This window comes from Esox lucius, chromosome 23 (assembly GCF_011004845.1).
Source record: "Esox lucius isolate fEsoLuc1 chromosome 23, fEsoLuc1.pri, whole genome shotgun sequence".
In the NCBI taxonomy this organism is placed as follows: Eukaryota; Metazoa; Chordata; class Actinopteri; order Esociformes; family Esocidae; genus Esox; species Esox lucius.
The window spans coordinates 24,466,561-24,485,246 of record NC_047591.1 but is presented as its reverse complement, the minus strand read 5'-3'; the positions used below and the strand labels follow the sequence as shown (position 1 = coordinate 24,485,246).

The window sequence follows — 18,686 nt, the reverse complement described above, 5'->3', positions numbered from 1 at the left end:
ATTTTATTTTGTAAATTATTGCAGGTGGTCCAGTGAAGTATGAAAATATTCTGTTTATTTCCACATTTGAATCCAGGGTCAACACATTTTACCAGGCAAATTAGACCGTTGAAGGGTTAACATGCAACAGAAACAGTGGTTCCAGGCGATTAAAGACACCAGCGGTGTCCAAACATTAAAATAACACCCTTTTAATTACAAAACATTACACAACAAAAGTTATTGATTTAAAGTCCTGTATTACCACATGTTGTGAAACAAGGAGGGGAGATAGATACATACCAAATACCTTTAGAGGATTTACACAAGAAGGACTAATGTGGAATAAAAAAACACCATGATATGGAATAAAGAACAATGATATTAAATAAATAATGCTGTGATAAAAGAAATTCTCAGGTGTTTTCTCCTGGATTTCTCAGGAATCACGCTGTACAATTCCTCATGTTGATCAGAGCCTGCATAGAGCCTGCAAGAAGGATGAATAGAACCTGCAGAGAGGTTTGCACAATATAGGGAATAGTGTGCCATTTGGAACGTTCTCTCTGAAGTGTTTCTCCCAGGTTTCCATAAAAATGCATACATCCACATAGGTCTGCATGGTCTAGCATTCCAACATTCTTACATCCCATCTGTCTATGGGAAAGACTTCCACAAAGGACTGCATATTGTGCCATGGCATTCCAACATTCCATCTATTTAATTCTCTGCAGCGCCCTTCTCTTGTCTTCTCCTCCCTGCAGCTACACTCCCATGCATGGAAATGACCAAACTACTCCCACTAATACATGCACTGTCTGTGGCTATCACTAATATACAGTATAGACTGTCTGTGGCTATCACTAATATACAGTATAGACTGTCTGTGGCTATCACTAATATACAGTATAGACTGTCTGTGGCTATCACTATATATGCAGTACATATTGTCTGTGGCTATCACTATATATACAGTACATATTGTCTGTGGCTATCATTAATATACAGTACAGACTGCCTGTGGCTATCACTATATATACAGTACGTATTGTCTGTGGCTATCATTAATATACAGTACAGACTGCCTGTAGCTATCACTATATATACAGTACATATTGTATGTGGCTATCATTAATTTACAGTACAGACTGCCTGTGGCTATCACTAATATACAGTATAGACTGCCTGTGGCTATCACTATATATACAGTACAGATTGTCTGTGGCTATCATTAATATATAGTATAGACAGCCTGTGGCTATCACTATATATGCAGTACAGACTGTTTCTGGGTATCACTAATATATAGTACAAACTGTCTGTGGCTATCACTAATATACAGTATAGACTGTATGTGGCTATCACTAATATACATTATAGACTGTCTGTGGCTATCAATAATATACATTATAGACTGTCTGTGGCTATCACTAATATACAGTATAGACTGTCTGTGGCTATCACCAATATACAGTACATATTGTCTGTGGCTATCATTAATATACAGTACAGACTTTCTGTGGCTATCACTAATATACAGTACAGACTGTCTGTGGCTGTCACTAATATAATGGTTGAGAAGGAGGAAGAGTGGCTACCCTATTCAAAGATACATCCCAGTGCAATGAAAAGACACTAGGTAATTTTATTTCTTTTGAATACCTCTGTTTTACATTGAAGGGTACACCCAACATAATGTTTTAACCATTTACAGACCTCCATGATATTGTGCACATTTTATTGATGATTTTCCTGAACTATTCTCTGTTATATTAGGTGATTATAACTTGTTTATTGTTACAAGGGATTTTAACATCCACATAGATAATAGTACAGACAATAATTCCATAGAACTTTTTGCACTACTTGACACTTTTGATCTCACTCAACATGTGAAAGTGTACACACGCTCGAGGCCACATTCTAGATCTGGTTATCTCTAAAGGTCTAGATATTTCCTCTGTCATGGTTAAAGACTTGGCCCTGTCTGATCATTTCTATGCCTTTTTTGAATCACTGATCACCCCGAATGTTCCAGTAAACTCTGTTTCTGTTAAGAAAAGGTACATTAATGGGAGTACCAATGCTCAGTTAATGGAAGCAATAGCTATCTCTCTAACAATAAGGCTGAGTCAGTTGATGTACTCCTGGATAATTTTAATGCCAAAATATTGAATGTCATTGATCTTGTTGGACCGTTAAAGGTAAAGAAAACTATGAGCAAACAGAAAACACCATGGAGAACCACCATGATGGTAAGAACTCTGAAAAGAGAATGTAGGAAAGCGGAACGTAAGTGGAGGAAAACTAAACTTCAAATTCACTATGACATCTATAAATAAAGCCTTGGTAGCTTCAACAATGAGTTACACAGGGCCAGACAGCAACATTTATCGGGAATGATCAACAATACCCACACTCAATTTGTCATGGTTGACAAGCATACAAACCCAATAAAGCAGATAGCATCAGAACTCATGTCCACTGTGAAATGTAATGAATTTGCGTGTTTCTTTAGTGAAAAATGTATTAGACAGAACATCAGAACTACACAGTCTAACAAGGACTCTGTACCGTCACCCCGACCACCAAGACATAACTTGGTTATTATGTCTCATTTTAATACAATTGATCAAAAATCCCTAGAAGAAACAGTTCGACATCTTAAAGCTTCCACTTGCTGTCTCGACACACCGCCATCAGACTTTTTTAAAACTATTTTTAACTCTATAACAATGGACCTACAGCAAATAGTTAATAGCTCTCTGCAATCAGGCATTTTCCCAACATCTCTAAAAACAGCTGCCTTTTAAGCTCCTATTAAAAAAGAGAACACTGGATGCATCTATAATGAACAACTATAGACCTGTATCAAATCCCCCTTTTATAGCCAAGATCATTGAGAAGGTTGTCTTCAATCAACTCAGCAATTTTGTGACCTCAAGTGGTCTCTTAGACAAATTTCAGTCAGGCTTCAGACATCACCACAGTACTGAAACGGACCTGATTAAAGTTGTATATGATATACGGCTGAATACTGATTCTGATAAAATAACAGTTCTGCTTCTATTAGATCTCAGTGCAGCATTTGACACTGTAGATCACAGAACACTTCTAAATAGGCTGGAAAATTGGGTAGGACTCTCCGGGACAGTCCTTAATTGGTTCAGAGCTTATCTAGATGGCTGGAGTTACTTTGTCACAATAGGTAATCATGAATCTGATAGGGTGGCTATGACTTGGAGTTCCACAGGGATCGGTTCTCGGACCACTTCTGATCAATCTCTATACACTACCTCTGGGCCAAATTCTACAGAACAACAACATTAACTACCACAGCTATGCCAATGATACTCAAATATATATGGCTCTTGAACCATATGACAACAGCTCCATAGACTCTCTGTGTCACTGCATAGAGCACATAAATACCCGGAAAAACCAATATTGTCTACAATTAAACCAATATTATTGTGTTTCGCAAAACAAAAATAAAAGAACAAGTATTAGTAAAGAGCTGGATTCTCGGGCCCTTAAAAGCAGGGATCAAGTGCGTAATCTTGGGGTTCTGATAGACTCAGACCTCACATTTAACAGTCATATCAAAGCGGTCACCAAAACAGCATTTTATTATCTAAAAAATATAGCCAGAATCAAAGGCTTGGTGTCCCTAAAAGACCAAGAGAAGCTCATCCATGCTTTTATCTCTAGTAAGGTTGACTACTGTAATGGTCTCTTAACTGGACTTCCCAAAAAGACTGCAAAACAGCTGCAGCTCATTCAGAATGTTGCTGCTAGAATCAAGAGAACAGAGCACATCACTCAAAGTGGTGCTTTTAGTTTATAAGTCTCTGAATGGTTTAGGACCTGAATATGTTTTAAGAATATAAACCGAGCAGGGATCTTAGATCCATGAACACAGGTCAGCTAGTAGAGCCCAGAGTCCAAACTAAACATGGGGAAGCTGCGTTTAGCAGTTATGCTGCACACAACTGGAATAAACTACCAGAAGATCTTAGACATGCCCCAAATGTATACATGTTTAAATCCAGGTTAAAAACTCTTTTCACATGCCTATGACTGAGCACTTAAACTTAACCACACTGTTTAGCCTTCCAGCTTTTATAGCTTCATATGTTTTTATCCCGTTTCTCTTATTTTTATATTTTCTTATTCTGTTTTCTTATTATGATGTTGTTTTGTTGTTTTTATTTGAGTATTTGTTTTTATGTTATTGTATTTTTTATATTTTTTCTTTTTTTGTAAAGCACATTGAATTGCTTCTATGTATGAATTATGCTATATAAAAAACTCTCTTGCTTGCTTTCATGAATATACAGTACAGACTGTTTAGTTATCACTACCTGTATATACAGTATAGACTGTCTGTGGTTATCACTACCTGTATATACAGTACAGACTGTCTGTGGTTATCCATTGGTATAGAGCTATGGTTTTAGAACCCAACCACGACAAATCTATATACAATGCCTCACTTAGTATCTGTACACAGTGTTACAGCTCTATACTGGATAGAAATGCATCATTAACTGGCTGCACACACTCTCTGTCTCTGAACCGGCCCAGGCCAGCTATAACTTAACCATTCTAATCCGGTAGTCCTACACTGTCTGTCTGCACAGCCCTCAGACCTGTCTCACTGCAGAGCAGGGGAAGGGTCAAATGGAATGACCTGTCTGATAGAGGCTGTGGTATATTACAGAAGGCTGATCCGGAACTCTTTTAAAATGGATCGTTAGCGTTTATGTCACAAGGTTCAGTACCCATCAGCTGAAAGGATTAAGTATTTTTTATTGCAATGGAACTTTTACTGAGTCCCAAATGCTAGCCCATTCCCTATATACAATGCACTACCATTTACCAGAGCTATGTGGACAATTGCTATGGATGTGCACTATATAGGGAATCAGGTGCCGTTTTGGGATGCACCCACCCTCCCTGTTTCAGCGTCCATGTTGTTTCCCTTTGGGTAATAGACTCTGACTACTGACTGACCAAGATGAGCTGTGGCCTAGATTCAGGAAGACCGGATCAAGCCACGCTCTGGTAGAGCCCACAGAGTCACTTTAAGCCCAACTACACCAGCCAACTGAGCCATGAGTGGGACTCTGACCAACACATCCATGAAAGTGAAGCTGTAATGACAGGGTATCCCGGGATTGTTATGCAACAATTTATTTAGCAGACGCTTAGATGTAGTTTGTATTTTTTCTTCAGAGAGAAACAATGCAGATTTTCCGTTTGAATGACATGGAGTACTTTGCATTTTGAACATGGGGAGAGACGGAGACAGGGAAGGAAAGGCCCCCCACCCATGTTACAACATAGCTCTGCACTAAAAAGGCTGTCATCCTGTCAGCTATCTTCATTAGCATAAGAGAATGTAAAATACTATTACTGTAGCTAGCTGCACTAATTGCTATGAATACACATATGGCCACTCTTGTTATGTATGCAAATTCTGGAGGCCTTTCCTCATGAAACCAGGGCACAGATTTAAAATATTATTCCAGTAGATTTTAAGCTTGTAATTTGACAGTTAAATTCTTGTTGTCACTTTTCAAAATCTGTTATACATTATTCATTAAGTGAACCAAACCTGAGTATCTCACTCCAATAACGTTTCATTCCCGTGACATGTTTCATTCCAGTGACATGCTTCATTCCAGTGACATGCTTCATTCCAGTGACATGTTTCATTCCAGTGACATGCTTCATTCCAGTGACATGTTTCATTCAAGTGACATGCTTCATTCCAGTGAAATGTTTCATTCCAGTGAAATGTTTCATTCCAGTGACATGTTCCATTTAAGTGACATGTTTAATTTCAGTGGTATGTTTCATTTAAGTGACCTGTTTCATTTCAGAGATGTGACCTGTTTAATTCCAGTGAAGTGAGATTTTTAATTCCAGTGCCATGTTTCATTCCAGTGACATGCTTGCAATTTGCCGTAATATCTGTATATATCGTACATGCAGTGTAGTGTATAATGTAGGGATGGGAATGACCAGCACCTCAGCAAAGTGTTTTCACCACAATAGTCTGCCATACAGTACAACAGCCAGGCCAATAGTCTGTCATACAGTACAACAGCCAGGCCAATAGTCTGTCATACAATACTATAGCCAGGCCAATAGTCTGTCATACAGTACAACAGCCAGGCCAATAGTCTGTCATACAGTACAACAGCCAGGCCAATAGTTTGTCATACAATACTATAGCCAGGCCAATAGTCTGTCATACAGTACAACAGCCAGGCCAATAGTCTTTCATACAGTACAACAGCCAGGCCAATAGTCTTTCATACAGTACAATAGCCAGGCCAATAGCCTGTTATATAGTACAGCTGGCTAAACAAAAGCCAGCTATACAACAAAATATCCAGCTGTACAACACAATATCCAGCCGTGAAATAGCTTCAAATGCACCATTAATGTTCTGGCAGGATGACTAGTTGACTAACTGCTCTGGTGATCAGCCATACACACCAACACCCTACTGGGAGCTTAGTGGAAAACTGCCCACAGCTCCGGAATTCACAACACAAAATGCTGTGTGTGTGTGCGTGCGTGTGTGTCTGTGTGCATGTGTGTGCGTGTGTTTTTTTGTGGGTGTGTGTGTGTGTCTGTGTGTGTGTGTTTGTGTGGGTGTGTATGTGTGTGTGAGCACCAGGAGGACAGACTGTCCTCTAACAGCAGTGAAGTGTTCATCCCTCTGGCCTCTACAACCATCATTAAGCCCAGCATGACTGTGTGTGAGTGTGTGTGTGAGTGTGTGTGTGTGTGTGTGTGCAGGGGGGGAAAGGGGGGTTGGGGTGTGTGCTATGGTCTGCCGGTTTGGAGGCTAAGGCCCTGGGCTGACTGATGGAAAGGGAAGGATGCTGAATTGAAACATTTCTAGTTTAAGTCATGGCCTTGTGTGTGCGTGTGTGTGTGCGTGTGTGGGTGTGTGTGTGGGCATGTGGGTGTGTGTGTGTAGGGGGGGTTCTGGTCCCAAGAGCGCTGGTAGAAATGAGGAAAATAGCATCACATAGTTGGGCCCTTAAGGGCGATGCAAGGCCTTTGGGTCGGGGGGGCCCAGGCACTCTGGAGACGTGCCAGCAGTGGGGGGTGAATTGGGGTAAATTGGGGGGGTCTCTGTCTTCTCACGCTGGCTGAGCAGCCAACAGCATCCTCTTCAGGGACCTGGATCCAAGGACATTGCTGATTGGCCCTCAGGAAATATAGACTTTTATTTCATAATGAAATAGATCTAAAATGTTCCCAGAAATGATGGTTTTCTGTGAAACAGAGTAATGACGTGTTGTCAAAACTGATGAGGGTTTATAGTAAAATAGTATAATTCTCCAAGACATGATTGGACACCAAGGTTAGGTCACCATGTGAAATCAGACGTTAACGGGCAGGAACATCATTATAATAATTATAAATCCTACCCTGCTTATTGACCACTAAGCCAACTAAGCCCTAACATAGACTGTCTATGCATATAATAATAGAAAAAAATAAGTAATCCAATTTTTATTTCCTAGTGGGAAAAATTACATTTATATCAGTTGTTCTTATAACAGTGTTCATTCAGTATGTGTATCCATGGGAAACTATTCAAATTCCTGGTGATTTTATAGTCTTTTTTAGTAAATTATGGCCAATTATGTCTGCCTGTTACTGACCCCTGCCCTACAGATTTTAATAACTGAATAAAAAAAAAATATATTCAGATCAATGCTAAAATATTGATACTAATAAAGGAATATGAATAAATTTTATGAATGTGTTTGACCCAGTAAAACGGGGGGCATCTGTCACCTAGCCCCTCCCTCTACCACTAGCCCCTCCCCCCACCACTTAACAAACTAACTGAGGAAAAACTGAGAATATGAAACATTTAAAATGTTCAAAGTCAGAGAGAGGGTCTCTGGGTAGTAACCATGGAAACGGGCGTAAAGCCTCTATTTGCAGTTGGCAGAGAGACAACATGGAGAGACAAGAAAGTTTGGCTACACATCAGACAGCAGAACAGTCTGAGAGCAGGACGCAGTCCCAAATGGCTCATTATTCCCCATGTAGTGCACTAATTTTGGCCAGTGGCCCGGGGGCCTGTGTGGAAGGTAGGAGGCCATTTAGGGAGCAGGTTGAGAACAGCAGAATAAGGCCATCAGGCAGATATCTGGAGATCCCTCTGAAACACACACGACTCTCTGTGGACTCCCGCAATACAAGCTGGGAGCAGATAGAGACATCAATACAGAGAATAGCCTGCAGAACACTGTAGAATGTACCATTTAAGGGCTACCAAGAAATGAAAGCTTCATTGGAGAATGTACAGAACAACCATTGGATAATATTGGAATAGAATATCTGTGTTTGTAGTTAAGGACTTTTTTAAGGAGGCCGTTCAACATTTGGGAAGGCTGTTTAACATGAAAGCCGATAGAAATAACGGTAAATAAAAACAAAGCCTGAATTTAAGATTGAACTATAAAGAACTGGTAACAAAAAAAGCCTCTAGGTTAGAACCAAAGCGAAAATAATGTAATGGATATTTAATATGAAGGATATTTTCATGCATGTCCTTATTATGGAGTTGTTTTCTTCTCATTAGCGCTATTTTAGCACAGAAACAAGCCTTGTACGCAGGGTAGGAAAAACCTGCAAAACTGTGTCTCTTCAAACGCAGAATGGAGAATATCTTTCCAAAAATCCTCAGGTTTCATTCGTGTCTGCATGTGATGACATCATCATTTGGTACATACCTTGACAACTGCCGTTCAGTTCCTCGAACCCCACCTGGCACACACATTTCCCAATGGGTACCAGCCACTCCCCTTCAGCGCTGCAGTGCATTCTGGGTAGATCCTCTGCCACAGAGTTGTTGACGCAGCTGCCCGCCACCTCCAGCAGTTGGGAGGAGTCGGACCCCGTGATGGTGTCCTGGAACTGAGCCAAGTTCTTCACCACGGACGGACACCTCTTGTAGAAGACGCGGACAGACACCAGGGCGATGCAGGCACCCAGGTCCTGAAACGCTAGGTAGAAGCCCTTCTTGGTCAAAGGTCCCAGGTCCCTCACCTCTGTGTTCAGCTTCATCACCCTGTCCCCCAGGTCTAACTCTGTAAAGCTCTCATCGGCGGCGATGGTGTCCACCTTTGAGTAGTGACTCTCCCTGATGTTCCTGCCCTCCTCGTCGTTGGACTCGTAGTAGTACATGTTGAAGGTCTCTTTGCAGGTCCCCACCCCCCCCGGCAGGCTGTTGCAGTCCCTCAGGGTGAACTGCAGCTCCACGAACACCCTCTGGGCCCCCTCTGTGACGATCAGATTGGTCTGCAGCCAGTTGTTCTGGTTGTGTTCCATCACTTTACACACCTGGTAGGTGTGAATAGGAGCGTAGTTCTCATCAACCTCACCAATCTCCTCCCACTGAAGAGAAGGAAAGTAGAGTTGTATGGGTCAAGAATCATTTTAACAAACACCTAATATTCCAGTCATTTCTTTCTCACAAGTAGACGCATAGAACCTAGACAGATAAGAGATGAAGCCCCATTGGAAGAGACCTGTGACCAGGAGACATCCCAACCTGCTCTTACATCTCTGGGCTGATGACAGCTATCTCTCTGGTCCAATCCTCAATGTCAAACCCCGGGCCTATTAAAACCTTTCACCCCCTTCAGCCAATAGCATCCTTTCATGACTCCATAATATAGTCTTCAATGTGTGTCTGTGATGTGAACTGTTGATGTGTCTGTAACGTGAGGATCCCGCCCATAACCAGTCACTGTGATGTGGGAATGTACCAGTCACTGTTCTGATTAGATGTAAAGGATATCACGTATCTGGCCTGAAGCTATCTTCTGTGAATTAACTGCAAAATAGGGTCAGCTGCATTGTGATAGATGATGTGTGTGTTGAATGTATATTTGATCCAGTCTGAAGCTTTATTGTAACTGTGAAACTGAATTGCAGTGGTGGGCAGTGCTACAAATACAAGGACAAGTACTTTCTGGTTACTTTCTTTGGTCAGTTCTACAACACTTACTCAAGAAATTCAGAAGTACTGTATTCAGCACTAACTGTTCCCACCATAAGTCTGACAAATTATGGCATAGGATATTGACATGGTATTGACATGGTATTGTTATGGTAGTGACATGGTATTGTTATGGTAGTGACATGGTATTGTTATGGTAGTGACATGGTATTGTTATGGTAGTGACATGGTGTTTTTATGGTAGTGATATGGTATTGTTATGGTAGTGACATGGTATTGTAATGGTAGTTATATGGTATTGTTATGGAAGTGACATGGTATTGTAATGGTAGTGATATGGTGTTTTTATGGTAGTGACATGGTATTGTAATGGTAGTGATATGGTATTGTTATGGAAGTGACATGGTGTTTTTATGGTAGTGATATGGTATTGTTATGGAAGTGACATGGTATTGTTATGGTAGTGACATGGTAGTGACATGGTATTGTTATGGTAGTGACATGGTAATGTTATGGTAGTGAGATGGTATTGATCTAATATTGATTCATCTGGTATATAGATTGTGATGAATGATATCTGGCATCCAAGTGCTATTCCATCTTTAACATTTTTTATTTAGTAAAACATGTAACTAATATGAGTAAGGTATAAGGTTGTCCTACATAGCTGTTGTGTGATAAATGCACTAATAAAAAGTGTCTTCTAAAACACTAAAGTAATTAATAAAATGTGTGCAGTTCCCAGTCTAAGATCTGGCTGAACCCTGATGTCACAGACCATGCTGGTTAGATCACTCAGACACACACACACACACACAGAAATACACACATCTACACCCAGCAGAAAGACCACAGAGACAAATCCTCTTAATGCTGATAAACCACACATTGGGTACAGTAACAGGTGTGACTGGGTGTTAAAACAGATTAGGGAATTATTACATTACTACTGTAGTCCCTGTGTCCCAACAGACCCCTCCTGTCTCCTGGACAGTCAAAAGACCCCTCCTGTCTCCTGGACAGTCAAAAGACCCCTCCTGTCTCCTGGACAGTCAACAGACCCCTCCTGTCTCCTGGACAGTCAACAGACCCCTCCTGTCTCCTGGACAGTCAAAAGACCCCTCCTGTCTCCTGGACAGTCAACAGACCCCTCCTGTATAGGCCTGACATTAGGAAGCACAAAGGACGATTGCTCAAAGTAATGGTTCACTAACTGAAGATTAACCAAGGATGTAGAGGGTTAACCAGGAAGGGAGAGGGTTAACCAGGGACAGAGAGGGTTAACCAGGGACAGAGAGGGTTAACCAGGGACAGAGAGGGTAAACCAGTGACAGAGAAGGTAAACCAGTGACAGAGAGGGTAAACCAGTGACAGAGAGGGTTAACCAGGTTAATAGGGGGTTAATAAAGGAGGGGGGGGGGGTAATCAGGGAGATTGAAGGTTAACCAGTGACAGAGAGGGTTAACCAGGTTAAGAGGGTTTAATCAGGGAGAAAGAGGGTTAACTCTAGATATCTTCCTCCATATCAACACCATAAATGTTTATATTCTGTAAGTGTAGTTGGACACGTCCTTTGACCTGCTGTGGTGTCTGTTCTGTACAGGTGGCACCTCAGAGAATACATGTCTGTCCGTGTGTGTGTGTGTGTATATCTGTCCCTGTGTGTATGTCTGTGTGTGTGTGTGTGTGTATACATATATCTGTCCGTGTGTGTGTCTGTGTGTGTGTGTGTGTGTGTGTGTATATATATCTGTCTGTGTCTGTGTGTGTGTGTGTGTGTGTGTGTCTGTGTCACTCCTGAATCCCTCCATTGCCGTTCATCTATCTGTTTATCTCTCCCACTTGAAACTGTAATTCCCTCCAAACTATCAGTCTGTCTGGGGCTTCAGTGATCACACACAGAGTCGGAGGGACAGAGTGTGTGTGAGAGAGAAATTAGTGTGTGTGTGAGACAGAAAAAGAAAGCTGAATAAGCTGGAGAGAGACAGCTGCGCAGGACATAGCATTATACTATACAATTATTATATATAGTAAAATGCCTTCTAACATGTCATTATTACATATCAATATAACTTATAATAATAACATACAGTATTTTCTTCCATTTCTGAAGGGCCATAACACACCCCCATCCCCTCCTCTTTCTCCTTCACAACACCCACATGCTCCTCTTCTTTCTCTTTTACAACCCCCAGACCCTCCCACAACCATCCTCACAAAATCACACAATCTGAAACGTCATCTTGGAAAGAGGTGCAACGTTTGGGTAACGGTGGCTGATACAAAAGTGTGTACATAAGTGCATGCTTGTGTGTGTGTTTATATGTGTGTCTGTGCGCATGTGTGAGTGTGTAGGAAGTGAGAAGACCAGCCTGTTCCTTATTAGGAAGGACATCTGTTCCAAAATTCACAGCAACCTCATTTAATTATGACTATATTATTACATTACTAGATTGCTAAAAAAATATGTAACTACATTATTACAATACTAAATTAGCACATGACTACAGTAATACATTATTTCATTTAAAAAGACTGCACAATTACATTACTGAAATGCTACATTACTAATATGTACATTTACTACGCTACTACACTGCTATGTTACTGCAATATGATATTACCAAAATACTGCCATACTTTACTACAATTTACAGTAATATTATATTACTTAACTACAGTACTACATTAGAAATATACAATACACTCAAATGCAGAGATACTCAAACACACACACGCACACACAACCATACAAAGAGACACTTGAGCACACACCACACACACATTCAGTAGTTACTTTGCCCCATTGTTCGACTGTAGATAATGGAGGCATTTCATGTTGATAATAGACCTCAACTCATTCAGAAACACAGATGATAAGAATGCTTCTTTTCATACAATATAATTAATTAATTAATGCAATGCAGTCAAAATTTGTCAACATACAATACTTTTTGCAGCTGAGATATAATCTTAACCTCATTTGGAATTACACTTTTACTGCAAAATTTAAATATTATCTGATTCAAAGCAAACTGTAGAAATGCAGACTGATTTGTTATGGTTCTATTATCTTCCCCACAGAAATGTCCCTCAGTGAAGAACGCAGCCTGGCTCCCATAAAACACACTATTATTTATGAAGCCTAATCCTTTCGATCAGGATTCTGTGGGCTGTTCAGGGAATAGGATTTGTTTGGGACACATTCCTGTCCTCCTCGCTGAATACACAGGATATATACTATATTCCATATTTCATCATCCATATTGTACATTTGCAATTTCATGTTATAGGTTCTATACACTTGCATGTTGGCATTATGTATTATTGTTTAAAGAAAGTTGTTAAGCATGCTATGTCCCATGTTCTGACCTGGGCTCCACCACAATGTTCTAGGTATGTTCTATGTACCATGTACTGACGAGGTTATGGTCTTATGTCAGATAGCAAAGTCCACCTGCACTGATCTGCCTGATAACTTGCAGAAGCTAATGGGACAGCTCAACATATAGTTAAGCTACAGTATCATAGACTTCTGGGAATGCTTGCTAAGCAGACTTGACCAACCCTAACCAAGACTGGGGTTTGAAGTTCATTGACGTCAATGTAAGTCGTGAAAAATGTGTCTATAGTTTCTTTTAGGCAATGTCATTTTAAAAAGTTACAAAGTAGCGATTCACTTAACTGCTAGTTTTCAAAGCTTGGCAGGTCATTTTCTAAGAACATTCCCCTGTGCGCAGTACAACTTAATCCGCTAGCTGGCAAACAAGCTAAAGTTACCATATGGCCATTCAAACACGCTGCTGCTAACTAAAAAGGAGCTCCTGTGAACTCTTCCATGTACATACCGATGCCATCTGAGAGATTCATCACAATGTTCTCTGCCATTTACACCACCAGTATCTGCATCCCAAATTAAATGGCATTGTTCACTACATACTGTAGCGCCCTTCTTTTGACCATAAGCCTTGGTCAAAAGTAGTGCAATATATATATAGAATAGGGACAGGAGGTTCAATACCATGGCATTATATAGAGTTGATAAGAAATAAGTGTGAGGAAATACTCTTTATAATTAGAAGACTGAGCTGCTTGTCTCTGGGGTCTTCTTTGTGGAAAAACCTTTCTCTTTAACAGCCTGTCTTTCCCTGTCTCTGAAAATGAGGTTTATGTGTGTTGTTCAATGTCCTGGTTCAGTCCCCTGGTTCAATCCTAACATTGACCTCCTGTATCCTGAACCGTGATAGGCTACATCCTTTGGTCATGGTTTTGGCCATGCCTGATCTGCTGACTGTACAGTGGACATACTTAGGTCAAGGGAACACAGGTCGGCTCAGGAAGGACCCAAACAGAGGCTGAGCAAGCTGAGAAGTTGAAACGGTGTGTGTTAACAGAGGCTGAGATGGTGTGTGTTAACAGAGGCTGAGATGGTGTGTGTTAGAAGAGGCTGAGACCGTGTGAGGTTGAATAAAGTGACACTCACCCCGTTCTTTGGGTACGCTATCCACCCCAAGTCTCCCATTACTGAGCGAGAGTCCAACAAGTTCACTGTGAAACACAGAAAGGATCAGGTCAGACTTTAGAATGTGACTACATACCCACCAACGAAATCAAATGAGTCAGGTCACAAATCCACATTGCAGAGCTGATTCAGTTGGTAACACAATGGGAACAGGAGCTCAGATATGTTTGATAAATTCAAATATGTAAGAAGGTGCACTAAAACGCAGAACTGAAATAAAACCTGGTCGACTGAAATTGACATTTAAATAATATTTGGACATTTGTGGCATATGATGAAATATGTTAAATATAGAAACAAATACTACCCATTAAGAATTATCAGTAGTCCTAAAATCAGTGTTTAGGTCCAATCAAAACGTAAGAATTATTATAATTAGCGTGACAATCTGTCAATTTTAAGTTTAGTAAACGAGGACTGGGTTTGTTCCAGTTGACAGCCTACTGCATTGTTCTACTCCAGATAAAATATGTCCGTAGGAAAATATCCAAACTCTAATTAGGACAAAAAGTATAGATGTGTGGTAGTGAACTAGATGAGATGTCCTCCGGCAAAAGCAGGGACACTAAAAAGATAATCCTAGAAAACGTATGCAACTGGAGGTCAAATCTGTAGAATAAAAGACGTTTTCACATGATGAAAGAAGTGAATATCGTTCTCATAGTCAGAGATTCCACAGTGGAGATAAGGAACATTACATTCATTAATGTTGGTTATCATTAATAAACAACTGTCTCAAGTGGACTATAAGAATGTATTACCCTGACATTCCTCTCATCTGAAAGGACAAGAATGTTGTGAGTATCTTATTATCACAGTTAGAATCTTACAAATGAGTAATGATTATTTTAACAGACAACTCTTTATCAGTACAAATTGTAATGAACGTGAGGATTTTGTTTTTCGTTTCCGTAATGTGTGAACTGAGCTACTTTACAGAACTACTTTACTCACTGAGTGTCGCTTTATTGTGTCTTTTGGTCACATCTGTTTAGAGGCAGTGTCCCAAATGGCACAGATTAGAGCCCCATGGTCCCTGGTCATATATAGCGCTATTTCAGATGCATGCAAATGTGTCAGGTTAAATTCCTGGGGTTAGGATCTGTTAATTTAGGAGGTTGTTGGTTAGATCTTGTCCTCAGGTGAAGGTATTCAAATACTTCACACACAAACACATCCAAATGGCGGCTGTACCTTCCATTGAGACACTGCCACACACATGATCTGTCTTTTCCTTAGAAACTGCAATATAGCAGTGACATTGCTGAACTTGAAATCAATCAACGTCACCCCTGAAGTGTACGGAAACTGTTAAATGATCTCTGCTGTTGGTCTGGCACTCTCTGTCGCTCTCTCATGCATACACACCTCAATATGGTTATTTGGGTGTTGGACTGGCAGAGGCAGACACAAGGTCAGGGGTTCAGGACCTGGTCAGGGTGACCCCCTAAACAGGCAACACTTCCAATACCATTTGTCTAAATACTGCAGCTTGCAATGCATTTTGAACTACACCTTATTTTCACCAATATTACAGTAATTACAGTAATTTTATATTAAAATTACAATATAATGTAGGGAGAAGAGGTGTTGTCAATCTGTTGACTTATGCCTACTAGGGACATTATCTGATTTAATTACATTTTTATTAACCTTTTCTATAATTACGTCCATCATAAGGAGCCCAAATAAAATGCACATTCCACCCAGACGCCACCCAAGTCCCAGTCACAAAAAGAACACTTGAAAAGTGGGGTTCCCTGTCCATTATCAAACGTCTCAAATCTGTACGGACTTGATACAGAAGGGGAACTTCCAGCCACCAATGCCCAAACTCGTGGAGCTGTCCGGGTGTCTGTCTGAGATAATGACATGATAGTGTGTGTGAGGTGATAATGTGATAATTCATCGCAGGATATTTAAATACCTCTCGCTCAAAATAGGTGATTAACGATCAACCAACGAGACTTTCAGAAGCACATGGGAACAATAACGGAACTTTAATGGCAAGACGCGTATTCTATTTGTATTGCCCGAGAATACTGGACTAAATACAATATCCAGTTGGGAATGAGAATATCTGACATGCTGTCATGGAGTTGTCACAACGGTATTGATCCCGAATTAAACCGTCGCTTGGTACTGTAACATTACCTAAGAGACTTTCTCCTTCAAATCGAGTAAAATTTGAATGAGTTTTTTTGGTAATTCTAAGGCAACATTTTATTGCTGTATTGCTGACAACATTCAGTTTAATTTTGAAAAAAATAAAATCAGTCATTACGCGCCACCGGTCACTGGCTGGCACTGCGGGTCACATAATGCAATTCCAACAGTCATCTTTGTCGGTGTCGGGCATCAGCCTTCAAAGCTGATAAGTGCCTACATGTCAATGTGATCAAAGGAGATTTAGCTATTTAAATGTATATTATGGAAAAAGACCTTACCTTCATTAGCCGGTATACAATGGGTTCTGAACACTGCAAGACTGAAAAAGCACGTCCACACTTTCAAGCAAAGGGGTCCACCAGAACTCCACGCCGATGTCATTTTTCATTTAAAACGTTGAGTAAATGGAGCTCAGATGAATATAGCTTAAAAGCAGTTCAGTTCACTACGGGAAAGCTCCTAAAGTGAATAGCGGAGACATCTGCGTCGTTATTGTTGGTCTGTTGAGAGATAAAAGCACATTTACGCGGTCGGTAGTTCCGTCTGTACGCAGACACACGGCAGGAGAGATGAAGTGGAGCGCGCTGAGTTTGGAGAGGAGAGCAGCGCCGCCAGCCTAAAGCACACGGGGGCGGAGTGAACCTCAGAACAGCAGAGAGCAAAGCGAGAATTCAATGGGCACAGAGGCTCTTCCCGCTGCACTTATATGAGCTGGGCAGCGGATTACCCTGTCGAAATCAAACGGTACACGAACGGCACCACATTGACCCCTCACGTTTTAATTGCATGTTACATTGGAAGAAATGAAATGATTTATTATACAGTCGCTGTAACTTGAATTATTACTCATTAAAAGAAATCCTGTGCCAATACGATGCAACAATATTTACCTACAGAGTTAAAATGACCTTCAGACTGATCCTATTTCAGCGTTGAGCAATAATTCTGATAACAACAGCTGATGTGTTGACAGTGTTGGCGACAAAATGAATTACAAGGACAACCATCCACCTCTTTGTACTATTTAGAGGAAAATAACAAAATGCACTAAAAAAGATGTATGCCTACATGTTAAATGATCCTATTTGTTATTGTTTTCAGCCATTTCCAAAAATAAAATCCAAACAAAATCTATAGATATCTTCAGACTCTCTTACACACATGCGCAACCACACACACACACACACACACACACACACACACAAACACAACACACAACCATACACAAACTCACACACACTCGTTCACCAAAAGTCATTGGAGACTGGAGAGACAGACATTGCAAAATCCTCGGGATTTAAAAATGTTTAGATCCTAATCTTTAGGCTTTACATACTATACAGTTGTACTCAAAAGTTTGCATACCCTTGGAGAATTGATAATATATGTACCATTTGTTAAGAAGACATGAGTGAGCAGGCAAAACACATCTTTTATTTCTTATGGGATTCAAATTCAACTGTAGCTCATAACAGAATGGCACAATCATAAAACAAAACATGGAAACAAAGAAAAAAATGAACTGACCCCTGTTCAAAAGTCAGCATACCCTTAGTTCTTAATACTGTGTATTGCCCCCTTTAGTATCAATGACAGCGTGCAGTCTTTTGTAATAGTTGTCTATGAGGCCCCAAATTCTTGCAGGTGCTATAGCACCGATTCGTCTTGGCAAAATGTCTCCAGGTCATGCAAAGTCTTTGGTCGTCTTGCATGAACCACATGTTTGAGATCTCCCCAGAGTGGCTTGATGATATTAAGGTCAGGAGACTGTGATGGCCACTCCAGAACCTTCACCTTTTACTGCTGTAACCACTGGAGGGTCAACTTGGCCTTGTGCTTAGGGTCATTGTCATGCTGGAGAGTCCAAGAGCGTCCCATGTGCAGCTTTTGTGCAGAAGAATGCAAATTGTCTGCCAATATTTTCTAATAACATGCTGCATTCATTCTGCCATCAATTTTCACAAGATTCCCTGTGCCTTTAGAGCTCACACACTCCCAAAACATCAG

General features: G+C 40.6%; 1 protein-coding gene across 9 annotated transcripts in view; it reads right to left on the bottom strand.

The window, feature by feature from the left end:
• LOC105026671 (ephrin type-A receptor 5) overlaps positions 1-17,477 on the bottom strand; it is a 56,123-nt gene extending 38,646 nt beyond the window's left edge. For 5 of the 9 annotated variants that reach the window (XM_034290063.1, XM_034290066.1, XM_034290064.1 and 2 more), the window contains exons 1-3: positions 16,958-17,477; positions 14,472-14,536; positions 8,757-9,420 (exon numbers count right to left, since the gene is read on the bottom strand). In XM_034290063.1, coding sequence (XP_034145954.1) covers positions 8,757-9,420; positions 14,472-14,536; positions 16,958-17,060 — 832 coding nt within the window. In that variant the 5' untranslated portion in view covers positions 17,061-17,477. The remainder of the gene's footprint in view (positions 1-8,756; positions 9,421-14,471; positions 14,537-16,957) is intronic. The other 4 variants (XM_029116990.2, XM_013140245.4, XM_029116991.2 and 1 more) reach the window with 2 other exon arrangements.
• Positions 17,478-18,686: the final 1,209 nt, after the last annotated feature.